This window comes from Tursiops truncatus, chromosome 16, assembly GCF_011762595.2.
Source record: "Tursiops truncatus isolate mTurTru1 chromosome 16, mTurTru1.mat.Y, whole genome shotgun sequence".
In the NCBI taxonomy this organism is placed as follows: Eukaryota; Metazoa; Chordata; class Mammalia; order Artiodactyla; family Delphinidae; genus Tursiops; species Tursiops truncatus.
The window spans coordinates 58,807,166-58,834,831 of record NC_047049.1 but is presented as its reverse complement, the minus strand read 5'-3'; the positions used below and the strand labels follow the sequence as shown (position 1 = coordinate 58,834,831).

The window sequence follows — 27,666 nt, the reverse complement described above, 5'->3', positions numbered from 1 at the left end:
TTCTAGTGCTAAATATTTATACAATAAACAGACTCAAAGTATATGATGTTAATGCAAAAATTTAATACGTTTGAAATTCAACATTACTTTAGAGTTGGAATGGCAAAATACAATGGCAAAAGCCTGGAAACAACTCAAACGGAAGAGTGGATGAATACACTGATATATATTCACAATATCACATATTACAAAGGAGTCAAAATGAATGAACTACAGCTCTTCACAACATGGATGAATCTTAGAAGTATACAACTTTAAAATGTTGCACTGCTAAGAGCCAGCTTGAAGGGGCTCCTGGCCAAATCACAGACAATTTGAGGATCAAGATAAACAATGATAATAATGGATTACAATCCATTGAATAAAATAGGAATACACAAGTTCACATTGATATAAATAAATGAAGAGAAAGGAAAGCTCTTTCTAACAGTAGAATGCCAACCCAATGATGGAAATAGAGAATTACCATTTGGCACCAACTATAGAAGTGGATGATTTAGACATGAGTCTTCAGTGGTAAGATTGGTGTGTGGAGGTTTGATGAGGAATAGGATACTGGCATGATTTTGGAATACTAATCAATTACAAAGGGAAAAACAGTGAATTTAAGAAACCAGCATGACCAAGTGATCAACGTTAACATCACCAGTGTTGGGAGGGAGTCTACATTTTGTGCCTCCTGATGAGACTCACTGGGAAAAGCAAAGCATCATTTTGTGGTACTCCTGCAAACAAGGCACCTCGGTTGTAAACCGTCCTGTAGAAACTAAGGTCTGTACCCTTTAATAAAACTGTCAAGGCCATGAAAGACTGGCAACTCTTGCAGATTAAAGGAGTCTGAAGATACACAACAACTAAATGCAATACTTATTCCTGTATAGCATGTTAACCCAGAAAGGAAAAGAAACATTGTTGGGATAGTGGGCGAAATTTGAATGGGCTTAGTAGATTGGGTAGTAGTGTTGTACCAATACTGATTTCCTGGTGTGGAAGATTGTTTGCTGTTATGTAGAAGAGTGTCCCTGTTTGGGGGAAAATACCAACTGGAGTGTTTAGGAGTGATGGGACATCATGACTGCAGTTTGCTCTCTCAACCCTCAAAAGTTTCAGAAAAAGACTAATAACAAAGGATATATGCGCGCACACACACATACTCAAGAGTGAGCAATGAACCAACAACATGTTAACTATATGAGAATCTGGGTGAAGAGGAAATAGGAGCATGGAAGTTCTTTGTACTGTTCTGGCAACTTTTCTATACATTTGAAACTATTTCAAAAGAAATTATTAAACTATACACACACCCACACACTACTCCCCATGGAAACTCTGCTTAGGATACAATTACCAGAGCCAAAATTTAAAAACAAATTGTATTTCTGCTAATAAACATATTAAAATTATAAAAATTAAGAAAAAGATTTTTTTAAGTTGCAGTGTTATAAGTCATAACAGTTCTCTAAATAAAACTATGCAACTGTTGAGTAAGGCATTTATCTCTGGATTTTTCCCCCAGTGAGGGTTGTGAGTGAATCTGCGCTGAAATAACTATCCTACCTTGTGCACACATACCTTTTTTTTTTCGCTGTAAGGCTTGCAGGATCCTAGTTCCCCGAATTTAAAAATGGGTATTTGAATAGACATTTTTCCAAAGATATGCAAATGGCTAATAATCTCAAGAAAATATGCTCGTTAGTCATTAGGGAAATGCAAATCAAAACCGCCGTGAGATGCCACTTCACATCCACTAGGATGGCTATATTCAAATAGACAATGATAGTGTTGATAAGAATGAGGAGCAATTGGAAGCCTCATTCATTGCTGGTAGGATCGTAAAATGGTGCATACAGCTGCTGTGGAAAATAGTCTGGCAGATCTTCAAAAGGTTAAACATACTCTCTCTGTGTGTCTCTTTCTTCCCCCCAACACTTTCTTAGTCTCTTTCTCTCTCCCTTTTTTTTTTTTTCAGCCTCTTTGAATCTTTCAGTCTCTCTCTGAGTCTCATTTTTAAAACTGCTCTTTTAGAACGGGAAACGGTTCAGGTCCTGCTGTGGCATGGGGCTATGTCTCAGTCACGTCTGCTGTGAAGCACACGATGCTCTATTTATTGTAGAAAGTGACTTTATTTGCTTTCTAGAATTGTTTCTAACAGATGGTATAAGAGAGGTAATAAAGAGAAAAATCTATGCCTGTAAAGAATACAAAAGTTAGTTTTACTTACTGTAATATGACTGTCTTAAACTTATTTTCTGAGAAATAAATGTTCTAATGAGCAGCAAAAAAAAAAAAGTTAAACATAAAAATACTGTATGTACCAGCAATTCCACTCATAGTACTATAGCCAAGAGAATTGAAAACATGTGTCCACAGAAAAAACTTGTACATGAATGTTCATAGCAGCATTATTCATAATGGTCAATAGGTGAAAACAACCCAAATGTCCATCAATTGATAAATGGACAAGCAAAGTGTATATCCAACAATGGATTATCCAGCCACAAATCAGAATGAAGTATTGATTCACGCTACTACACAGGTGAGTCTTAAAAACAGTATGCTAATTCAAAGAAGCCAGACACAAAGGGCAATGCATTGTATGATTCCATTCATATGAAAAACCCCAATAGGGAAATCCAGAGAGACAGAAAGTAGATTAGTGATTCCCAGGGGCTGGGCAGGAGGAGGGGAAAGGGGGAATGACTGCCAATGGGTATAAGTTTTCTTTTTGGGTGAGGAAAATGTTCAAAAAGTGATTGTGGTGATTGTTGCACAAATGCATGAATATCCTAAAAACGACTGAATTGTACACTTTAAAAGGATGAATCGTATGATATATGAATTATATCTCAATTTTAAAAAATAATTAATTAGTTATGTCTGTGCTGGGTCTTCACTGCTGTGTGCGGGCTTTCTTTTTATTTGCAGCGAGCAGGGTCTACTCCTCACTGTGGTGCGCAGGCCTCCCATTAAGGTGGCCTCTACCGCTGCGGAACATGGGCTCCAGGAGTGTAGACTTCAGCAGTTGTGGCACATGGGCTCAGCATCTGTGGCTCGAGGGCTCTAGAGCACAGGCTCAGCAGCTGTGGCGCACAGGCCGAGCTGCTCCACGGCACGCGGGATCCTCCCGGACCGGGGCTTGAACCTGCGTCCCCTGAATTGGCAGGCGGACTCTTAACCACTGCACCACCAGGGAAGCCCTCAATTTTTAAAAGTTTAAAAATATATAGCTCATATCTTTCCCTAGTACCTTACACCCCTCTTTCTCACCTTTACCAAATCCCATCACTGTTACTTACTTTTCCAAAACCTGTATCAAAAATCTATCTTAGGGCATCCCTGGTGGCGCAGTGGTTGAGAGTCCGCCTGCTGATGCAGGGGACACGGGTTCGTGCCCCTGTCCGGGAAGATCCCACATGCCGTGGAGCAGCTAGGCCCGTGAGCCATGGCCGCTGATCCTGCGCGTCCAGAGCCTGTGCTCCGCAACGGGAGAGGCCACAACAGTGAGAGGCCCGTGTACTGCAAAAAAAAAAAAAAAAAAAAAATCTATCTTAGCCAGTGATCCTTCTACCTATGTATCTTGCTTTTGCCCTGCGCTACAATTGTACATAGGTCTATCTCTCTAAGAGTAAAGTTGTGTCTTATACCACCTTGTATGTATGTCCCTTGGTACTTACACAAAACAAATGTTTATCGAAATATAATTGATAATTACTATTCTCCCCCTCAATTTTTAGTACAATCATTCACCAGATCTGTATTAAATATCTGCTTTGTACCGGGGAGCTCAACACAAAGAACAAATAGGGTTATTACCTTCAGCAGAATTTATAATCTAACATTTACAATTTCCTTCTATCCTAATTTTTGTTTAGAACCCCCCACTAGATTACAAACCTCCTTCCTTTGTATTGATACTTTCCCTAACCTACTGTAATGCTCAACATACTCGATAAGTAATTGCTCAGTACTGGGAATAAAGCCAGGTTTGAAATCACTGACTCCCTGAACTACTTCTCCAAAGAGCTAGTATTCAGTCTCCCAGGAAGATGATTTAAGCCTCGTTTATTCATTAATTCAGCACCTCTTATGTGTCAAGCTTCACTGTCTTGAATCACGATTAAATTGCAACTAAAATTAAAGTCTTTCATAAATTTTTTTAAAAAATCAAGGGCCAATAAAGATCTCTAGGCAGTCTCAGTAGACGTAAAAGTAGGCTATATATTTTATGCACATAAACACATAATCCCTCTTTTAAAAGTTATTACAGGCAATACTAAACTATTTTCTATGTGGGAAGTTTAGTGTTTATGAATATAGAATACCTATTTATGTAAAGTAAGATGCAAATTGCTCTTCTAGGTCAAAAGAGCTGAATTTTTTAAAAAAATAATACAGTTTTGACATATTACCAACTATAACTGTCCAATGGAAGGCAAGGGTTTTTTTTAAATTCAATATTTATTCAAATTTATTCAATATTGAATTTTTTATTCAATATTATTACACAGAATTACAGACTGTTGTGACTTTTATTCAATTTGGTATCCTGTTTAGAATAAGAGCAGTGAGAATTATGCTTTACAAACATTGCATTATTACTTCATCATTGTGATATGGCTTTACTTGATCGTATATAGAGAAAAAAATAACATTGGAATTAAGGCAATAACCACATGTGCAAACCAAGCACAAATACCCTGACACAGTCTTTAGTACAAAGCTCTTTTGGTTAGGTGAGGATTGATGTTGCTGCATGCAGGTCAGTCATTGCTTTGAAGGATAAGCTCTGAATAGCTTCACTCATTTAAAAAAATCTCTCCTACTGGCCCACAATGGCCAGAAGAAGCCTTCGGTAATCTCCACTCGTATCACTTGCAATCCTTTTGCTCAGGGTCTTCTGATACATCTGACTGAACATCTGTTTTATTTGTACAAGATCAATCTGCATGCAAGACATGATATTTTTGATATTAGAAAACAGCTGTTAAAGAAAACTGATATTAGAATTATTCTTTAATAGTGAAAAGATCCTAATTATAACCAAAGCAGAGGGGAAAAAACACCAGATGACTGGCATTTTATAGCTAGCATTCATACCAGTACTAGCGTCACCCAGTGAATGTCTGATTCACTGTTCTGTAAAGATATTGAATAAGGGTGATACTAGTTTCATCTACTATTCCAAATATATTAGTCATTTAAAAACCATTTGATAGAATGGCTATTATCAAAAACACAGAAAATAACAAGTGTTGGCAAGGATGTGGAGAAGTTGGAACTCTTGTACATTGCTGGTAGGAATGTAAACTGGTGCTGCCACGGGAAAATGGTATGGTAATTCCTCAAAAAAATAAAATAAAAACAGAATTACCATATAATACAGCCATTCCACTTCTGGGTATACACAAAAGTGAAAGCAGAGACTCAAAATTTGTACACCCATGTTCACAGCAACATTAATCATAACAGCCAAAAAGTGGAAGCAACCCAAGTGTCCACTGACGGATGAATGAATAAACAAAAAGTTGTGTATGCATACGATGCAACATTATTCAGCCCTAGAAAAGAAGGAAATCCTGACACATGCTACAATGTGGATGAACCTTGAAGATGTTAAAAAGGACAAATACTGTATGATTCCACTTATATGAAGTATCTAGAGTAGTCAAATACATAGGACAGAAAGCAGAATGGTGGTTGCCAGGAGTTGGGGAGCAAGGAGAATGGTGAATTATCGTTTAATGAGTTTTCAGTTTTGTAAGGTGAAAAAGTTTTGGTGGTGATGGTTGTACAACAATGTGAATGTACTTAATGTCACTGAACTGTACACTTAAAAATGATTAAAATGGGAATCTTGTGTTATGTATATTTTATTATAATTAAAGAAAAAGGGATCCTGCTTAGAAAATTTAAGTCTAAAAACAAATACACAAGAAGGTTTTTCCAAATACTGTATTACGGTTCTCTTTTAAAAAATGATTTACCTTCTTTCATATAATTTCATAGCATATGTTTCCTTTTGATTAAAAAGAAGTCCACTAAATAAACAAAGTCAAAGAAAGGAATACATCTGAGGCTATATTTAGGTAAAAAGATAAATATAAAATTTTTTACAGTTATTTCATAATTAAGTATATGCTAAATTTTAAGAATTTTTATGTCCAATGGGATTAACCTGCATAGGTCCTTCATACAGTTCTTTTTTTTTCCCCCCGCACCTCGTGGCTTTCAGGATTTCAGTTCCCTGACCAGAGACTGAACCCAGGCCATGGCAGTGAAAGTGCCAAATCCTAACCACTAGACCACTAGGGAACTCCCTCATACAGTTTTTTACATAAGCAAAATGAAAACCAAAAAATAAACATCTGGAGTTCCCTGGCGGTCTGTTTCACTTAAGCAAGCCTCTCTCACAGCATGAGGAAAGTGAACACTGTGCTTTATACAATCGCTACCAGCCGTGAGAAAGAGAGCCCTTTCTTAATGTCAGTCCTGAGGGATTGACAACCAACTAAGGAACTTTTAAGAAATTAACATTCTAAGTCAGACAGAGAAAGACAAATACTGTACAATTTTACTTATATGTGGAATGTAAAAAAACAAATGAACGAACATAACAAAACAGAAACAGTTATAGACACAATGAACAAACAGGTAATTGCCAGAAGGGAGGGGGTTGGGGGAAGGAAAGAAATAGGTGAGGGAGAGTAAGAGGTACAAACTTCCAGTTGCAAAATAAGTAAGTCACAGGTATGAAATGTACAGTGTGGGGAATATAGTCAATAACTATGTAATATCTTTGTAAGGTGACATGTCATAACTAGACTTATCATGGGGATCCTTTTGAAATGTATAGAAATATCGAATCACTATGTTGTATAACAGAAATAAGCATAGTGTTATAGGCCAATTATACTTCAAAAATGAACAAACTCATACAAAAAGAGATCAGATTTGTGGTTACCAGAGGTGAGGGGTTGGAGAGGAAAGATTGGAGAAAGACAGTCAAAAGGTATAAACTTGCAGGTATAAGATAAGTAAGTACTAGGTATGTAATGTACAACGAGATAAATATAATTAACACTGCTTTACATTATATATGAAAGTTGTTGAGAGTACATCCTAAAAGTTCTCTTCACAAGGGAAAACATCTTCCTTTAATCTTGTATCTATATAAGATGATGGATGTTCACTAAACTTACTGTGAAAATATTCATGATGTATATAAGTCAAATCACTATGCTGTATACCTTAAACTTATACAGTGCCGATTATAAACTTACACAGTGTCAATTATATCTCAATAAAACTAGAAGAAAAAAATGTGTTTAATATTGCTAAGAAAAAAGGATCAACATTCAAAATCAAGTAAGATCAGACAAACAGAGAAAGCCTCACCTCACTTCGAGTGACCACAATCCTGACCAGGGTGGAGTCATCTGTGCCGGCACCTTTCATAGAATGGTACAGCCTCTCAGCGAAGAAGGCAGGGCGGTTCAGGGCACACTGCACTGCAAGTGAGAGACGCTTCAGACGTGAAATGACTTGAAAAAGGTGTGCACACACCATCTATCACTTCTAGCTGCTTTTGATCATTTTCTACGTAATCATCTCAGAAATCTGAGGTGAGCTGAAGATATTGTCCCCTTGATTTTTCTCAGCCTCCACCTTTCTTTCCAGCAGCATCAGACAGGCTACCTTCAATTCTACAAGATTCCCTCTGGCCAAAAAATCCCATTTTCTCTCCATAGATGCAGTCATTAGCCTCTTCACATTTTCCCCCTTAAAGTGAGAAAATCTGTAGCAACTGTGCCCTGGTAATATCTTACTTAAAAGGAATAATGACTAAAATCTGAATTCTAGATGTCAAATATATCATTTGACTGAGAGAAGGATGTAAGATACACTCCAATATAAAAAAAGAAATCACAGATTTGAGCAAAGATTTGAGAATGATAATAAGAAATCTGACATGTTTTCTCTTAGGAAAATTAAATTAGCAAAGTCTCTTCCTGCAGATGGTAGAGATGTACTAACTATACATCATTACGTTAGCTACAATTACTATAGTAGTATTTGTAAGATATTCAATTGCTAATATCAATGTGTTACTAATAGTCTCTTTAGTTTTATATTCTCCATGAGAATGAAATTTCCATTTCATTAAACATCTGAATGTCAGGACACCAAAAACTGGGTTTTTAATTTCCAAATGGAAAAGGGTCTCATTGGGCTAAGTACTTGAAAGGTGTTTTGGAGAGCTCAAAATGACGCTTTGTGTGGTGGCACTCCGTAGTTCCTTAGGGCTTTCCTATTCACCTTAATGGAAATGCCACAATCTATCATATACTTTTGTATACTCCTCAAGAAGGGCATAGAGAATAAAGACCAAATAATTTCAAAACAATCCTATTTGATCACACCACCAACCATTCATAGAGAATTGCATATAAAAACAGAGGGTTAGCTTGGCCTCTGCCTAAGCAGATTCCAGGGAGGCTATATTAATAATCACCACTTAATGGGAACAACTATTCAAAGCCTCACTCATTTACAAACAAAACAAAGCAAAACACTAAAGTATCTTACAGATGGTCTTCAAACCACTTTCAACACTTCCAGAAAACTCACGGCCGACACTGCTTAACAAATCTCGATTAGCCACCTGTAAACAAAAAGTATAGTGGTTAAAATATTTTCACACCTTAAAATAGAAGCCAAATCTTCAAAAGAAAAGCTCATACCCTGCAATAGGCCTCCATGGTAGCTTTCAGCTGAGGAAAGCTTCTTGTGGCAAGAATCATGTTAAAGCAAGATTCATCTGTCCCTAATTTCCCCTCACCAGCCTGATAGAGACGCTGAGCATCTTCCTGAGCCAGCTGGTGGTTAACATTCTGGTTCTCATCGCGATTTCCCTGCAAAAGAGGAAGGCAGGAATTAGAAGAAGGTGATACAAGTTCTATTAAAAAAAATAATAATTTTTTTCTGGGACTTCCTGGTGGTCTGGTGGTTAAGACTCCGCACTTCCACTGCAGGGGACAGGTCCCCATGACAGGGACACGGGTTCGATCCCTGCTCAGGGAACAAAGATCCTGCATGCCATGTGACAAAAAAGTAAAATAAAATTGTAAAAGAAAAAAAAAAGTTTTTCCAATCTAGTCACTTCTGGATTTAAAGGGACAATTTACTAAAAATTAATGTATAAAGTTTGTCACACTTATCTTTCATTTCCAAAGAAACTATACTAGTGTAACTAGTACTTTATTACACTGCCAACTTTGGATTTTATATGACCATGGTTTAATGAGGTTATATTAAAATGAGAGGTTTTCAGGGCTTTGAGAGCTAAATTAAATCAGAAAAGTTTTCCATGAAAAATCACACACACGTTTTATTTTTGAAAGTGTGGAAAATTTTATTAACATTCACTTTAAAAAGCTTTCTCTTGGTACACCAAGAGAAAGGGGTTCTTAAAAAAGTTACTCTTCAGGGTTTGGTCCTTGGTTTAGAAGTTTTGGGGTTTTTGTTTTTGTTTTTATTCAATAAACATTTATTAACAGGTATTAAGAGACTAGGCATGATAGAAACCACAAGAACTGGAAGTGACTATGGCCACTCCATTCTTCCCATTAAGGAGATAAAAGATGCCTCCACAGTGGGATTAGGGTTATAACTGAGGTCTCTGGGAATTAAGTGCAGGCTCAGAGCAGGGAATGACAAATGGCCCAGGAGAGTCCAAGAATGCTTCTCTGAGGAGGTGGCTTGAAGGGTGGTAATTGGGCCAGGAGAAACAGAATGGTGTGTGTTGAGACTGCAAAGTATGACACCTCCAGAGGCTGTGGCCACACACACACACTCGTGATCTAGCAAGTCCTGAACACTAACAATGCAGCCACTTCTATCCTCCGGGAGAAAGCCTTCTGCCACGAAAGGAATTTCATTTTTCACTTCTCTTGTGATAGGGTCTACTTCTATCGGTTCATGTTCTGAGCCAATAAGCACCGTCCCCTGTTCAGTTCGGAGAGAGAAGCACTGAGGTTTCCTGGAAGCTGGATATCCCTGAACTCCAGGGTCTGAAGTAACTTTAGATTTCTCATGATGAAGCGACTACTGAGCCACGCTGAGGACCTCCTCTAATAGGAGATATAAACTACCACTCAAATAAATTATGAGTCTGCTTAGCTGGGATTTAAGATCAATATGCATTATACTGAGTTCCGCTTTGTATTCATCCATATAACTATAAGGTATGGAGCACTTGCTTTGTACCAGGCTGTATTAGTCAGGGTTCTCCAGAGGAACAGAAACAACAGGATGTGCTAAGTGGTGGGGACACAAGAAAGACAGGGCCCCTCCCCTCAAGGAATTTAAGTCAAAGGAGGGAGTATATAATATGGAGGTTTCATGAACGTCCTTTCATTCATCCAAGTGTAATCTTAATATACAAGTATTTATTATGAATGTATACACGAAAATGACATGTGAGCCTTTTAGAAGAAGTTATAAATAACTCAAGTACTGCTAGCCTGTACCAATTTATAGACCAAACTCTTCACTGGGAAGAAGAGAGGGAGGGCCTGGGCCTGAACAAGAGTAAAGCTTAGATGGGTAGTTGGTTTCTCTCAAAAATATCAATAGAAACACAAACCCAAACAAAGGAAAGGCTGCCCTCTGGAGTCTCAGTGTCTGTCTGAGCAACAAAATGGAGAGGTGTTCCTTGAAGGTGAAAAACTGTCTCCTGAAGAGCACTGGGCACAAGGCATGTGTAGAAGCATATTCTAAATGGGCTACTGAACACAGCACAGGCAAAGGAGCTCAGGAACAACTCCCCAGATGATTGCCTTTGGATTCAAGCACATAATACAGTCCCATTTTCCTAGGAAGCCACTCCCTGGAATAGGGACCTTTACTTTGAAAGATGGCTGGGCCTTGAACCCTGCATAAAGAAATATTCAGCACCTCATTAAAGTCTTAATAATCATTTTTTAGCATTAACTCTCTGGTCCTGATTTTCTTTTCATGCTAACCTACTCCCCTGCTCTGTTATTCTGTTGTGGGTAAATTCAATGTCCTCCCATCCATTTGCTTTCTTTTCTCATTTCCATACCCACGCACTTTGGCACACTGTCTTTTCTGCAACTACCTCCCTTTGCTGTGAAGAGCCTCTCCTCTACTTTTAGCATCTTCAAGACTGTCCAACCTGTGCACTAGCAGGATAGCCAACAACTCCTGATACTGAATCAGTGTGCTAGTATTTTGCCTCATCTCTTTCAAATATACCCTGATTATCTCATTCTAAGTGTATTTGTAGTATCATTCCAAATACCCTATTTGGAGAATTTTCTGCCACTTTTCCAGCACATTTGGGGAATCAGAACAAGGAGGGTACTAAGCACAGTACCCACAGTACTAAGTACTGTGAACGCTGAAACATTTTCTGCATTTCTGGCTCTCCTCACAGTCCTCACTCTTGTAGCACTTGCATGGCGGACCTACATACCTTCAGTTGATGGTCCGACTTAACTGGCAGTACAATGCTAAGCTCAAAAGTACAGATTCATCGCCATTCTAAGACACAGAGCCTCAAGTTGATTTCTGATTTCATACAACCTTAAAGAGGTTAATTTCTGATTCCTTACAAAGGCCAGATTTGCAGAAATAAATTTCAGTAGTGACTACAAAGAAACCTGTACAGTGGATTCTGCATTGTCCCTCCTAAAGATGTCAAGATTCCAAGGGGGCTAAATATTAAAAGGAATAAAGAATGGCCACTGGCAACAGGCAGTAAAAAATGTTCCCTCCACCAACACCCAAACTTTCATGCTATACTCACCTGGCACATGGATACAAGTAAACGTTCAAAATGCCCTGATGTATCTGACCTAATGTCCTTTTCAAGGTCTCGTCCAAATTCTGATTGATAACATCTGACAATTTCTCTGATTTCCTGATTTGTTCTTGTGCATAAAATTTCAATCAATACACGTTCCTGAGTTCCTACTCCCTATGTGAAGTGAAGAAAGGGAGAATTATACAACAAATCATGAAATTTCTGAAAGTAGTTAAATCTTACTGTTCCATCAAATATTTCTTTAGCCTCCAGACCTAAAAAGCTCTATATATTCAGATGATATAAAATAATGTACTGATTTAGCTGTCACTATAAATTCAGAACTGCCAAAATTTATGGGGCTTTACATTTGAAATAGGACAAAATACTCAAAGTAAATGCCATATACTACCTTCATTGCATTCTGTAAACTCCAGGCATCATAATACGTAGGTGGCATGAACAGGGCAAGGATCAGTTCTTCCATATTTCCACTTAACTCTGACTTAAGATCTTTGATTAAATCCTGTTAAATTACAAATACAAACTAAGTATATGTGCTCTCCAAATTTTGTTTTGCTTAAATTTTTTAAGGACAATATGAAAAAATGGAATTGAATTGCTATATGAAAGCCTCAATTGCTGTTCTGAATATTATATACTAAGGAATAAATATTTAAGTTTATTACACTCAAGCAGATATATTTTACTCATTCTATCAATAAACACTTAATAATAAATTTATTATAGTTCCACCACCACACTAGGTACAAAATAAGAGGTATAGGAAACAAAGAATAATTCAAATTAACAAAATGATAAACAGATATTTACTTAGTATAAGAAACTGTTCTTACTCTATGAGGAAACAGAAATTGTCATCATCGTGTTCTTATTTGAAAAGATAAGATAAACATTTTTAAAAAGTTAATATAAAGCAGCCTGTACTCCAGCGTGAGATGAGTAAGTAGCACAGAAATAAGCTGAAATAGGAAAAGTTAAAGTGGGCTAGAGAGCTCAGAGAAAACTTTTAGTCCAGATCTTGAAGAATATGTAAAAATTAGCAGGCAAAGAGAAAGAAGAAAGGTATTTCAGGCAAGGAGAAAGAACACAAACAAGGAACAGAAAAGTGGTTCCCAGCCTTGGCTATATGCATTAAAATCATCTGCAGAATTTTTCTAAAAAAAAAAACACAAACAACACTTATGTCAAGAATGAATACCCAGAGATTCTGCGTGTGTTTTTAAGTTTGAAAAGAGATTATGATACTCAGCTAAGATTGAGAATCAACAGTATAGAGGCAAGAATGAGCAAAGCTTGTTCAATGGAACAACAAGACAACCAATTTTGTTAGAGGGTAATGTTTTCAGAGATTAGTAAAACAAAGTTGTAACTACATGCTTGGATTATTACCTTGAATACCAAGCTAAAGAGTGTGGATCTGATTCTGCATGTTGGGAGGAGTTGCTGGAAACTTTTACGTAAGAAAATGGCATTGATATAGCAACAACAGGCAGTATCAACAGGCAGGACGGACTATGACGACAGAGGCTATAAATGAAATTTAGGCTACTGGAATATTTAGGTAAGAAGTAATAAAGGCTTGGACTTGAGTGGTGGAAAGAAAAAAAGGAGACAGAAGACACATTTTTAAAGAGCTCTTTTACAGATTAGATCAATAAGACATAGTCAATAACCAGTTGCTAGGACAAAGCAGTGCCTGGCATACAGTAGGCACTGAAACAATATTCACTGATTAATTGACAAAGAAGAGTGTGGAATCAAAGAAGACTCCAAGGCAGGCTAGAGGAATAGTATTTTTATTAATAAGAAGTCAAGAGAAAAGGTGGCTGTGGGTAAGGAAAATAGGCTGGGAATTTAGTTTTAATTCAAAGGTGCTGTATGAGAAAATTCAGGACAACGAAGCACAGACCACATGTGAACTAAAGAAATTCATAATGTGGAAAATACTTTTGCGAGAAAAGTGAGTCTGATGCTGAGCCCTAAGAGAAACTAGAGTTTGTGTCACTTAATCAGCCTTAAGACTAAGGAAGTGGATTTTGGGTTGGGCAGGCAAAGTAGAAAAGATGAGGTGGGACCAGCCAGTGGAACTCTACTTCCATTCTGAGAAAAGTAAACTGGATTCAGAGGATATCGGAAAATGTTTAGGATTCCTATCTAAATGGCAAACCAATGCTACCCAGTCTTGCCCTTTATATTTGAGAAACGATGACACCTTTCAGCCACAGAATCTTGCTGGATTTAGTCACTGATCATCCACTCAACAAATATTTAAGTGGCTATCTGTTAGTGTTCCTGTACTTGGTACTATAAATACAAAGATGAATATGACATGGTTTGCCTGATGGGAGCTCACAGTTTTGGGGAGCGGGCAGTGACGTTAGTTACAGCAGAGGTTTTACAAAGTGCTATGGGACCACAGTGGAAGAAGCAGCCAAATTATGCCAGAGCAATGAGAGAAACTTCACAAAGTAGCTTAATCAAGACAAATCCTGGAGAATTTGTTTGCCATGCAGGAAAAAAGGAAAAGTTGTTCCAGGACAAGAGAACAACATATACCAAACACAGAAGTATGTGTGCAGGGAATGGCAAGAAGTTCTATGAAGTCATAATACAAGATATGTTTAGAGGGAGGAAGAGGAGTGAAAGATGATACCAGGGACCAAAAATAAGCAAGGGCTACATAAGAACTCCTTGAATCCAACTGTAAGGAGCAAACTGAGAACCAAGCTACTGATCAGGATTGTGGTCATTATCTACTTTTTACTGAACATGTGTCACCTACCAGACATAGTAAATAGGTATGACTGTGAGATCAAGGACTACTCTAGAATTGGAAAGCCTTCTAAGAGAAATAAATATTGATGGGACTTCCCTGGTGGCGCAGTGGTTAAGAATCCGCCTGCCAATGCAGAGGACACAGGTTCGAGCCCTGGTCCAGGAGGATCCCACATGCCGTGAAGCAACCAAGCCCGTGCACCACAACTACCAAGCCTGCGCTCTAGAGCCCACGAGCCACAACTACTAAAGCCCGTGTACCTAAAGCCCATGCTCTGCAACACGAGAAGCCACCACAATGAGAAGCCCACGTGCCGCAACGAAGACCCAGCGCAGCCACAGATAAATAAATAAATTTATTTAAGAAAAAAGAAAGAAAGAAATATTGAATACACCTCTCCTGGGGTCTCTGAAATCTAGTTGTCTCTTCTTTGTACTCACCAGTACGAGTAAAAAGATAGTAACCAACCTGACAGAATGCAGGGTGTAAGGCCACTGTTCATGCTCACTCCTGAAAAGGAAACAAAACATACCTTGCCATACATGGTCTTAAAAGCTGCTTTAATTTTTTGCCTTTGATCATTGGAACGATTGGCCACAACGTCTACAATTGCCTGTTCGTCTGTACCTGAAAGAACCATACATGTCTAAGTAAGGATGAGGTCTGTGTGGGGTGCTCCTTGATGACATCTTTTAGATGCTTACAAGGTGTCTGGTGCCAGATTAAATTGAGGGATGTGCACACAGGCTCACATATAAACTTGGTTTATGATATAAAGCTTATTTTTACTCTACAATCACTTGAATTTGATTGTAAATGAGACAAAAATATGTTTTCCTCACCAAAACCCTTCATTGCTTTACGAAGAATTTCTGCATCTCTCATGGCATCGAAGTTGGCAGCAGGTTGGATTGTTCCTTGAGTTCCCTGAGTCATCGAAGCAGGCTGAGAACAAGAGGCATAAAATCCAAATCAGTTATTGTGGTAATCATTTCACAATACATACATATACCAAATCAACATGTTGTATACCTAAAACTAATACAGTGTTATATTTCAATTGGGTCTCAAAAAACTGGAAGAAAAATAATATGAAAAAATGTTCAACATCTTATTAAAAAAAATACTAACTTAAAAAAAAAAGCCAACTCCGGTTTCTCTGCTTACAGGAAGACAACTTAAGACTTCTCCGATTATGGGACTTCCCAGGTGGCGAAGTGGATAAGACTCCACATTCCCAATGCAGGGGGCCCGGGTTTGATCCCTCATCAGGGAACTAGATCCCACATGCATGCTGCAACTAAGAGTTTGAATGCCACAACTAAGGAGCCCACCTGCCGCAACTAAGGAGCCCATGTGCTACAACTAAGGAGCCAGTGAGCTGAAACTAAGAAGCCTGCCTTCTGCAACTAAGACCTGGTGTGACAAAATAAATAAATAAATATTGGGGGGGAAAAAAAAGACTTCTCTGATCATCACTCTTAGGCAAGGAAGCCAGTACTTAGGTTTTAGGATAAGGATATTTATTTTCATGGCTCATTCTGGAACAGACAGAGACTATCCTTCTCCCACCAAAAGACAGCCAGACACCAAACTTTCAGGAAACAAGAGAGTCAAGCTTGTGAAGATAGTCACAATCTTTCCATGCCTTGGTTTCCTTCTTGGTAGAACAGGAGGGCAAAAAAGAGATTGATCCCTGGATAGTGCGAGTGGCAGTGTTTTATTTAAAGAATATAATAATGGCTTTAGTGAGGTAGAGCCAGACTTGCCCAATGAGATTTCAAACAAGCAATATACTTTTGGTAATAGCTCTTCATTTCCTGTACGGGCCCTGATTATTAGACATAAATCATTTTATAATAAGAAAAGCATGAAAATGAAATTGATGACTACAGACTCTGGGAGTTACAATATTCTTCATCGATTTTATAAGGAAATAAACCAGAAAGCAAAACAAGGACTATATGTTTTTAAATACAAATCTATAAAGAAATTTAAAAATCACCATATGACAAAGACCACAGTACTAAGTGTTTCAGGCAAGAATCATCAATGGATGCTAAAATCAGTGGGTAAAAGTAAAATGAGAACCAAGATATTTGCATACTTTGTAACATTACAGCAGAAAACCTAGCAGACATCATCTGAAGCAAATGATCAAAACCAATTATCACCAGGAATGGGGTAAATCAACAACTAGTGCCTCCTGATATGATTCACTAGGGACACGACATCATTTCTGTGGTATTCCTGCCAAAATGGCATAACCTAGATTTAATCAGGGGGACTTATCAGACAAACACAAATTAAGGAATATTTTACAAAATAACTGGTAGTATTCTTCCAATGTATCAAGGTGATTAACAACAAAGACTGAAGAATTATTTCATATTAAAGGAAACTTAAGAGACATGACAACAAATGCAATGTTTCATCCTGGATTTGATCCTGAACCAGAAGGACATTACTGGGACAAGTGATGAAGTCTAAAGGTTGGGTAATAGTATTATAAAACTGTTATTTCCTGTACTGTATTTATGTAAGAATCTGAGTAAACTGTATGTATACAGGAATTCTGTACACAATTTTTACAACTTTTTTATAAGTCTGAAATTATTACAAAATTAAGTTTAAAAAAGTTTAAATACAAAGCTATGAAACAATTCATTAGTTTTCTTAAAATATTCGAATCAGGGTTTAAGAGAGATGGGATACAGCAAGATGATATCCCTTCACATTTTTTTTTTAATTTATTTATTTTTGGCTGTGTTGGGTCTTCGTTGCTGCACACGGGCTTTCTCTAGTTGCAGCGAGCAGGGGCTACTCTTCGTTGCGGTGCGCAGGCTTCTCACTGCGGTGACTTCTATTGTTAATGGAGCATGGGCTCTAGATGCGTGGGCTTCAGCAGTTGTGGCACGTGGGCTCAGTAGTAGTGGCTCACGGGCTCTAGAGCGCAGGTTCAGTAGTTGCGGCGCACAGGCTTGGTTGCTCTGTGGCATGTGGGATCCTCCCGGACCAGGGCTCAAACCCGTGTTCCCTGCATTGGCAGGTGGATTCTTAACCACTGCACCACCAGGGAAGTCCCCCCATCACATTTTTTAAAAATTAATTTTAATAATATATTTTATTTAACCAAGTATCTCTAAAATATCATTTAAAGATGCAATCAACATCATTTCAAAACATAAAATGATTCAGTTGCTTTCTAGGCAACTGAAACGGTATTTCGAGTTATACCCATTGAATACAGCAACAGCAATATGCCAACCAATATGCCCCTTTGTAGGGGCAAAGTGATTGGGGAGAAGGAGACCAGACCCTTCGACAAACATTTTTATGGTCAGTAATTCCTCCCACTCATCTCTACTCTCACGCCAACATTTTCTTCTACCAATAAGCCCTAACAATCATCCTTCAGTAGTTTCTAAGCCAGGAATGTAAGCAGAGAACTAACAAGAAATATTTGTATATTGGTTTTAAGGAAAAACTAAAATTATTCTACTTGTAGCAAATATTCAAGCAGAAAAAATTTTTCAACATATTGCCTTTACATGAGGCTTAATGTATCAAGCACTGATGAAAGTTTTCTTTGATGTAACCACTGTCACTAAAATCCTAAGCAGGGCAGAAGCTTCTGTTTATAATACACTGAACTAGACAGTAAGAGAAACTAACCCTCATCATGCACTATTTGACGACTATCATTTTCTGTCATCCTCTTGTTTCTAAAAACGAACAACCACCAAAAGACTTATTCCATTTTTCATCTAGAGGGAAAAATGGTTTTGTTTTATTCTTTGTTGAAAGTCTAAGTTTGAAGTGAATCTTCATCAAGAATACTATCATTCTGCAGGCATTATACTGAACTCAAAGAAATCAGGGTCTATATTCTTGAGGTCAAAACTCTAACTACAGAGGATTTCTCAGTACAGCAAAGCCCATACTATCTGCCACCAAAAGTGCCACCCTTTGCCTTCCATTTCATTCCTATCTTCCTGATGAAAAACTGCCATAGAATTAGAATTGGGTCAATCAGGAGAGGTCACCTGGCCCCAAGACAAAAACTTTCTTTACATCTTCCTATACACACACACACACCTACACATACACACACACCAACTTCTATCAGGGGATTTTCAGTGACAGGGAGCTCACCCCTCACAAGGTAGTCTATTTCACTTCCATCTATTCCACTTTCCATCTCCCAAAATCTACTGCTCTGTAACTTCCTGGTTTCAATTTAGGGTTGTAATTGTTATGCAAGATAAGCTGCATGTGTATTTTACTTTTAGTGTTTTTATGTTTAAAAATCTTTTATATTCAGTCATAAAATGATGTCTTTAAAAGCAAATGCATGCTTAAACTAAACTAAAATAAAAATTCTCATAACAAATGATTAGAATAACTACAGATTTATAATATGATTAATAATCAACAATTTTTTAAAAAAAAGATTGAAAGCAATTTACTATGGGCTTTGGAGGAATATCATTTACTGTATCAGCAAATTAGCACTGTATAACAGAGACCACTGGTCTAAGAGGCAGAAGAGCTAGGATCTAGTCTCAGCTTTGACTTTCACTAGCTGTGTGGCCTCTCTGGAGCTCAAAAATTCCTCAAATCTGGAAAGGAAGCCAGAAAATGGCTAAGTTTTTTTCTTCCAATTCTGTAACCCCTTACCAATCCCAGCCTAAAAAAAGCTTTAAAATGCTAGATCTTTATGAACAGACAATATGAAATGAGAAAATCAAGATAAGGTAAACATAAAACTGCTTATGTTCCTATTAACTTGCATAGGATATAAAAGAATTAACAAGTCAATTAAAGAATAAAACTTAATATTAAAATAAGGAGCTATATTGAGATAGGGCAAAGATTTGATATACAGGAGACCTTCTGAGACTCCTGAAAAATCAATTTAACAGACATTAATTGACTACTGTATTTAAACCCCTGCCAAGCACTACAGGGACATAAAGATAAAAACAGATACAATGAGCCCTCAAGGAAGTGGTGAGAGACAAATACAGGAGAAATTAGAAACAAATGAAGGCATATATAGGAGATCTAGTGATTAGTGAACATTAAAAAACCTTACTTCACTGCTATAATCCACAGAAACAGGAGAGAAAACAGGATAGGAAGGTAAGGATTCTGTATTGATCTGAAAGAAGAGTGGCAAGTTATAAAGGTAAAAAAGGAAAACAAAAACATACTTCATAAAACACTGCCAGAAATATCAACCACCCAGTAAGTTCATAGTTATACTGCCAGCAAGGGAGGAGGAAAAAGAACTAAAACCAATGCCAAGAGTCCAAGTGAATCACTATGAAAAAGAGTATGGGTGTCATCACCTGTGAGAAGGGACCTATGTTTGTCTTATTAAAGTCATCAGGACAGTACTTAAAAGCAGGTGGACCAAAGAGCATGGAGTCTAACAGAAGCAAAGATTAAAGTCTTAAGTGAACTGTTTTAGACCATCTCCTCTGCTTCATGGAAACCTCTAATGTTAGCAAAGGAGTAGTGCCCTTCTTTAGCATTATCCAGTTACCCAGACTAAATTTAAAAGGTAGGAAAAAAAAAAAAAATACCTGACTAGGGTAAGGAGATTGTCCTCCAGGGTACTGAGAAGGCATCGGTCCCCCAGGAAAACCACCTACATATTAAGAAAAAATACAGCAATCAGGTCTTAACTGATTTAATTTTTCAAAACAGCACTGATTTATTATGAATATGGAAACATATGAGAATATTCACACTATTCACTAGGATAATTTTTAAGTTTTATAATTTACTGAATCAAAAACAAACTTTGGTCACAAGGACCTTTTAAAATATTCCATGTCCTAATTTCTTTAAAATAATTTAACATAATTTCTTTATAAACAATACTCTAAAAAAAGAACAAAACACTTGAACCAGATTAAATTCTGAGTCCATCTGGAAAGGATGACAGGACATAGTTCTGGGGGTTGTTTCCTTTGTGCTATACTAATGAGCAGAAAAGTTCCTGAAGGTTTTGCTTTTTGGCTTCAGGACAGGTAATTTTTTTTTTATTGAAAACATAGGTCCTTATTACCATCTTGCTGATTAAACTTTTTCATCAAATTAATACACTTCATGAAACCATATACTACCTAAGAAGTATTTAGTATAAACGTTTACTAAAGACGATTCCAAACATAAACTACTAAGTTCCTTCAACAGCAACTGCAAGATTCAAAATATCAAGGTACTGTTTTTCTCTGGACAGTTAGTACATACCAGGTAGTGGGACCTGGGATGGGCCCCCGCCATAAGACTGTGAGGGTGCCTGTGGATAGCCAGAAAAGCCTGCTCCACTTGGTGGGGCTCCAAACCCTTGGCCTGGAGGAAGAACAAGAGAAAAAAAGAAACAAACTACAGTGACAGTTCTCATGATTGAAGTGAAAACTTTAGAAACAGTAGAAGAAAATATACTATTAATGCTATAGCAGTAGTCCCTTTTGGTCTAAATTCAATTTCTCAACAAATCCTTCCCCATTAAAAAATAAATTTAAAAAAAAGGTTACTTCATTCATCTGCCTCAATAACTTATAATACAAAAGTGCTAAGATTTTTGTTTGTTTGTTTGGTTGGTTTGGTTTTTTACATACTGTGGACAAAGCTGTCCTAAGGTCACAATCATGCCAAATGAAATATCTTAATCAGTTCTTAAGATTACAAATTATCAACCAAACCATTATATATTGGTCCTTTATTACCATGAGATTTATTCTAATTCCTTTCACAACAGAATTTTGGAGACTGCTCCCAGCTTTCATGCCTCCTTAGAACCTTTATCCTTCATCTTGCCAGCTAGGTCCTTACTGTCTAAGGTAGAAAGTAGGCTAAGAGCAACTCTGACCTCGTACAAAACAAGAAGGAACCGAGAGGATTAAAGAGAGAAGAAAAAAAATGCTATACTAATTCCACAACCCAGGACTCACCTCCAGGATAGGATGGAGCTCCCCCTGGCTGTGGGGCACTGGGATAGCCTCCAGGGGCAGGGTAGCCTCCAGCTCCTGGGTAGCCTCCAGCTCCTGGGTAGCCACTACTTGGTGTTGGTGGGTAGGCACCTCCTCCCACTGGAGGAAAGCCACTAGGATAAGAATACTGACCAGGAGGAGGAAAAGATGACTCCTGACCCGCAGGCTGAAAAACCAGAAAAATTTTCAAATGAACGTGATCACCGAGAAATAGAACCTAGCTAAGGAAACAAACAAAGATAACTGTTAAGGTCTAGCTTATTCTTTTACATATTAAAAAGCCCATTAGAAGTCCTGGTATCTCATACTAGTTTATCAGTATACTAGTTTTTCAGGACACTTGTTTGTCAGAATTCAGTTATATATAAATCTACCTGTGTTAGGCAAGAAGGGTCTGTTTCTCTATTTGGGAGTAAGAACCAGGCTTTTTCCAAACCTCAAGCCTTCAGGAACAACTAGCAAAGCTCATTAGTTCCTTCATTTTCCTAGCACCTGGAAATAATAGGAAGATTTGCCTCTCTACCCTAAAGAGAAGAATTCATGGCTTTCTTGCAACACATCTGGACCTGTGCATAACAGGGGGAAAAAAAAATAAGGTGACCTGAGTCATACACTGGGTGTGACATTTTGGACCTCAGTTCAGATCACACAATGTCTAAGTGTGGAGAGACTGTTACATGTTCACTAAACTTTTTCCCAGGCCACAAAACTAGACTACATTTCCCAGGACCCCGTTACAGTTAAATAGGACCATATGACTGAATACTGGTAAACGAATGTGGACAGAAGTAACATACACGACTTCCAGCCTGGTCCCCTTAACTTTCTGCCCAATCCTCTAAGCTCTCTCTTCCCCTCTCTTTTCCTTCATCTGCCAGCTGGAAGCAGAAGATCCAGTGGAGGACTCCAAGGCAACAGAGGATGGAAGGAGCCTGGGAACCCTCAAGACGACATGGAACAAAGCCTCCTAGCTCCCCACCACACCCTTCCCCCGGCCACCCCCACCACTGACTTCCAGGAGACTGAAGTAAGCAAGTAATAAGTTTTTATTGCTTTAAGTCATTGGGATGTTAGGGTTGTCTGTTTTAACAATTAGCTGATATTGACTGAAATGGTGGTCAGAGTCCAGTTTAGTACATAGGGACCTGGGAACATATTCATAATTCTCATCTCTTCAATGATAAATTGAGGAGAGCTATATATTCACTTTACATAAGAATATACACTAATCTGTATAGGCCCCTCTTTCTATTCTCCCAGAGTTAGAAAGAAGCCCTGCATACTTATGAGCATAAAATTGAAACACAATTCTTACTTATGCCTCAGCTATGAGGTTAGTCCTCAGAATAGTATAGACATCAACAAGGCAGAACTTGGTAGCACATTTATAACATGCACTCCAAATACTAAAAGTCTCAGAAGTACTAATCCAGGGACCTCTAATCCACTGCAATTTGTTACCTATGAGTCAAGCTCCTCTTAAGTTTTTTTTTTTTTTAAAGATGTTGGGGGGTAGGAGTTTATTAATTAATTAATTTATTTTTGCTGTGTTGGGTCTTCGTTTCTGTGCGAGGGCTTTCTCTTAAGCCCCCTCTTAAGTTATTTTAAATCTTCTAACACAAAGATTAAAAACCAGTAACTCAGGACTTCCCTGGTGGCACAGTGGTTAAGAATCCGCCTGCCAATGCAGGGGACACGGGTTCGATCCCTGGTCCGGGGAGATCCCACATGCCGCTGAGCAACTAAGCCCGTGCACCACAACTACTGAAGTTGGCGTGCCTAGAGCCCGCACTCCGCAGCAAAAGAAGCCACCATAATGAGAAGCCCACGCACCACAACAAAGAGTAGCCCCCGATCTCTGCAACTAGAGAAAGCTCACGCACAGCAACGAAGACCCAACGCAGCCAAAAATAAATAAATACTTAAAAACAACAACAACAATAAAAAACCCCAGTGACTCAGGATCGATTTAGCTTACCTACATGTTGTACTGAATCATACAGCATTTAACATTTTAAAATATTCATTTCCCAATTTTAACAATTGGGCAATTTCACATAAAATCCAGATTGTTGGCTTTACTTGAAGATATGGAATTATCCAGCAACACTGGGTCAGCCTCCCTGCATGGACACATGCGGCTTAACCTGACTAACTGCTGCCTTTCCACAGGTGAGCCAAGTCCCTGTAGTTCCCCACAACACCTGCCTTCACTCATGAACTCTACTCAGTACTTCTGGCCATTTGAATTTATGACCCCTGCTCTAGCATATTTGTAAGATCTGTCATGGGCTGGCTAGTTCTATACAAGATCTGTGCCAAGGACATGAGCTATTTTAGTATCATAAGTGGCAATACTTACAGGATATCCAGGGAAAGCTGGGTAGCCTGTGGGGGGATAGCCCGGGTACGACATTCTGTAACAACAATAAAAAATGTCTTCTGTAATTTCCTATAAGGATTAAGGCCTTTGAAGATATATTTTGTCATAGGGTTTAATCAAAACACACCTTCTGTCAAAAGAGTCTAGCAGGCAGACTGATTCAGTAGTTCTGAGATGGGGCCCAAGATTCTGTATTCCTAACTAAGCTTCCAGGTGATGCTATTGCTGCTGGTCTGTGAATGATATTTTGATACCAGAATATTTTGGCATTTCTGAATCTACCACCTAATTTGCCAAATTTTTCAATATGTGTTTTGGCTCGTCTCCCCAATACAGCTATAAATGATTTGTATTTCATTTTATCAAGACCCCAAACAATGACATATACACACTATTATATATAAAACAGATAACTAATAAGGAGCTACTTTATAACACAGGAAACTCTACTCAATACTCTGTAATGGCCTGTATGAGAAAAGAATCTAAAAAAGCGTCAATATATGTATATGTATATGTATAACTGATTCACTTTGCCATACACCTGAAATTAACACAACATTGTAAATCAACTATACTCCAATAAAAAAATTTTTTAATAAAGGACCCCAAACAAATCCAGTTCAACACTTACAAAAGCCCACTATTTAATAAGCACTGTCCTAGGTGCTGATACAGAGATGGGGGGGGAGGAAAATGAGAAAATAAATTTAAGTTATTATAGTGCTCCTTATGACATAAGCACAGTATAGAAGCTAAAAACTTGCTAAATTGAGAATGAATGGGCATATATTTAGTCGAAGTTGAAAGAAAATAAGAAAACTGATCCAGTCAGTTTTAAAACAGTCATTTGGAATCCAAAGACCTGGATGCAAAGGACGTTAAATCATTTTTTGCTGTCTTCTTCCCCAAGCCCAGCTGATAAAAAAAAAAGGAGTAAAGGAGAAACAATATCATCCAAGAACAGTCAGATGGACCAAGGGTAAAAGAGGTCAGGGTCAAAATAAAGTGAAGAAGTCTGAAAATAATTTATGGGAGAAATTAATAATTATTTTATTTATTTATTTATTTTTTTTCCAGTACACGGGTCTCTCACTGTTGTGGCCTCTCCCGTTGCGGAGCACAAGCTCTGGACGCACAGACTCAGCGGCCATGGCTCACGGGCCCAGCCACTCCGCGGCATGTGGGATCCTCCCGGACCGGGGCACGAACCTGTGTACCCTGCATCGGCAGGCGGACTCTCAACCACTGCGCCACCAGGGAAGCCCAATAATAATTTTAAAGGCAACAAGTTTTATAGCACCAAAGACTACAAAAACAATTTAAATTTCTAAATCTCAGGAACTGTTCCAGTGACAAAGTCCTATTTCTACAGCCTTTAGCTACTACATTAAATCTTACCTTTAAAGGCACTAGAGGAATTACGTCAACAAGAGTTTCTGAACAGAATGAAGATAAAAACTATCCGTACATGAGAAAACTTAAAGCAACTTTAAGAAAATGAATCTGGGTACATTTTGAAATATAATTATATAAAGGACTAGAATGCAATTCTATTTCCAGGATGTACCTCATAAAAATACTTACACAAATGCAAAATTATATACGTTCAAAGCTATTCATTACACACTATTTGTAACAGAAAAAGGTTGGGAATTCCCTGGCAGTTCAGTGGAGAGGACTCAGTGCTTTCACTGCCATGGGCTGGGTTCAATCCCTGGTCAGGGAACTAAGATTCCGCAGGCCAAGTGGCACAGTTAAAAACAATCTAAAAGTCCATTAATAAGGAACAGGTAAAACAGATTATGAATAGCCATACAATGAAGTGTTAGGCAACTATTAAAAATGAGCAGCTCTCTTTTTACTCATATGTGAAACCACTCTAAGTCATATTCAGTGGGAAAAAAGCAAGATGAAAAACTACATAATTTGCAACCAAATGTGTAAAAATTACATTTATTTGCTTGTATATAGAGAGAATATCCCTGAAAGTATACTCAAGAAAGTAGGAAACAGTACTCCACTGCTGCCTCTGGAGAGGAGAGCTGGGGCATAACAAGGAGATTTTTCAATGTACTAAAAAAAAGTGCTAAGTGTCCTTTTGGAATTATGCATGTATCATCTATTCAAAACGCAGATTGAAAAAGCTTTTGTAAAAAGCTGAAACAAACCCGAGTTTGGTGACTCAACAAACTACTCAACTTTGCCCAAGGAATAATCAGACTATACCAGTGAACCAGAACTTTTATTTCCTTTTCAACATCCTCCGTCAGCAACTACTTTTAAAAGACTAGAAAAGCATTCTTGGTTTTCCAAACCATCTCCACCCAGTGAGTCAACTACTAAAAGGGGTGGGTCTCACTATTCAAGTCTCAGAGATGGCATGAAGCCCAGGAACACAGGAGGCAGCTGTTGCAAATTTATGAAACAAATACAAAATAGAAAGGGTGTATGAAGATGGCCAACAGCAGATACTACAATTTTCCAAAACCTGCCTCTTGATTGGGAAAGACCATTTAAATCTGTCAGCAAGGGCCCTTCAATAAAGAATTGGAGGCACGACTAGGCTCTGCATGGACAGGGTAGGCAGTCACCACCAGTGAGGACTGAAAGGAGGCTTCACTTTGCAGTGGTCAAAATTCTCTCTTCTACCTCCCTATCTAGTACTTGAACTCCTTCCCTGCCTGATAGGTAACTCATTACACTCATTATCTAATTAGGACAGATTATCAGATCAGCTCCCCACCAGCTGGCAGAAATTAGAGAGTTTGAAGGCAGTTGGACGACTTCTTTTCATTTCTGTCACTTTATGGTAGACATCAGCCATCTCCTGTAGAATTGTTCACACAGGTTGGGCTCAAATCAGCACACGTTTGCTGCTGCTAAGGTACTAGGAATCTAATCTGGAATGCCACTTCCCTGAATAGTTTCCAAGAATTATAAACCTGAACCAGTGTACAGTTTTAGGCTTCCGCATTCTGTCCTAGGTTCACTAAGCAAGTACAAACGTCCCAAGTTTCCCTAAATTTGCTGTGTCACCAGGAAGTCTAGTCACCAGCCGGACTTAGCTTTCGGTGCTGCTCACCGGTTTTCCTACTCAGCCCTCCTTGGGGTCGCTTCAGCAGGGCCATCCTCTGGCCTCAACCCCTCCACCTGTGGTCCACCTGCCTGCGCGGGAGGCCCCTCGGGCAGTGAGCTCCCTCGGACCTCCGGACAGCCAAGGGGCACAGACGACCGGCGAACAGGACTTCCCGTTGCCCGGCCGCCTCGCCGATCCCGCCCTAATGCGCCCCCGCCCGAACGCCCCCACCAGGCAGCCCGGGTCCCAAAACGCGCACACCGAGTCACCGGCCACTCCCGGGGCCCACAGGCTCCTCCAGCGCCCCCCTGCTCGGGGACACACGCGGGGCCCCGCCCTCTCCCGGCTGGCAGGCCTCAGAGCAGGCCGGGGCGAGGCGACCGAGGGGGACGAGGGATGGCAACGGTAGGGTACGCCGTTCCTCACCTGACCCGGTGGAGCAGCCTCTCGTCCCAAACTGATCTCGGGCAAGATGGAGCCGGGGGCGGGCCCGGGAAGGGCGGGGCGCCGAGGGCCGCCGCCCGAGGCCGTTAGGATCGCAGGGGGCGGTGCCGACAGGGCCAGTCCAGG

At 38.9% G+C, this 27,666-nt stretch overlaps 1 protein-coding gene across 2 annotated transcripts; it reads right to left on the bottom strand.

The window, feature by feature from the left end:
* Window positions 1–43: 43 nt before the first annotated feature.
* Window positions 44–27,621, bottom strand: ANXA7 (annexin A7). 2 transcript variants are annotated; one of them, XM_019936075.3, is made up of 14 exons: window positions 27,523–27,621; window positions 23,997–24,051; window positions 21,596–21,800; window positions 20,892–20,993; window positions 20,219–20,283; window positions 19,726–19,791; window positions 15,470–15,572; window positions 15,160–15,254; window positions 12,240–12,353; window positions 11,831–12,001; window positions 8,742–8,912; window positions 8,587–8,662; window positions 7,396–7,508; window positions 44–4,942 (listed from the first exon to the last, which is right to left on the bottom strand). In XM_019936075.3, the coding sequence occupies exons 2-14, from the start codon at window positions 24,048–24,050 to the stop codon at window positions 4,820–4,822; spliced, it is 1,458 nt and encodes a 485-aa protein (XP_019791634.2). In that variant the 5' UTR covers window position 24,051; window positions 27,523–27,621; the 3' UTR covers window positions 44–4,819. The 2 variants fall into 2 exon arrangements, with proteins under 2 accessions (XP_019791634.2, XP_019791633.2); XM_019936074.3 differs by lacking the exons at window positions 19,726–19,791; window positions 27,523–27,621.
* Window positions 27,622–27,666: the final 45 nt, after the last annotated feature.

Excerpts from the sequence above, each read along its gene's own strand:
- ANXA7 (XM_019936075.3), bottom strand. The coding sequence starts at position 24,050 with ATGTCGTACCCGGGCTATCCCCCCACAGGCTACCCAGCTTTCCCTGGA. Across the intron at positions 12,354-15,159 it reads TTAAGACCATGTATGGCAAG|GATTTAATCAAAGATCTTAA; the intron begins GTATGTTTTGTT and ends GTAATTTAACAG. Across the intron at positions 4,943-7,395 it reads TTGTGGTCACTCGAAGTGAG|ATTGATCTTGTACAAATAAA; the intron begins GTGAGGCTTTCT and ends TCTTGCATGCAG.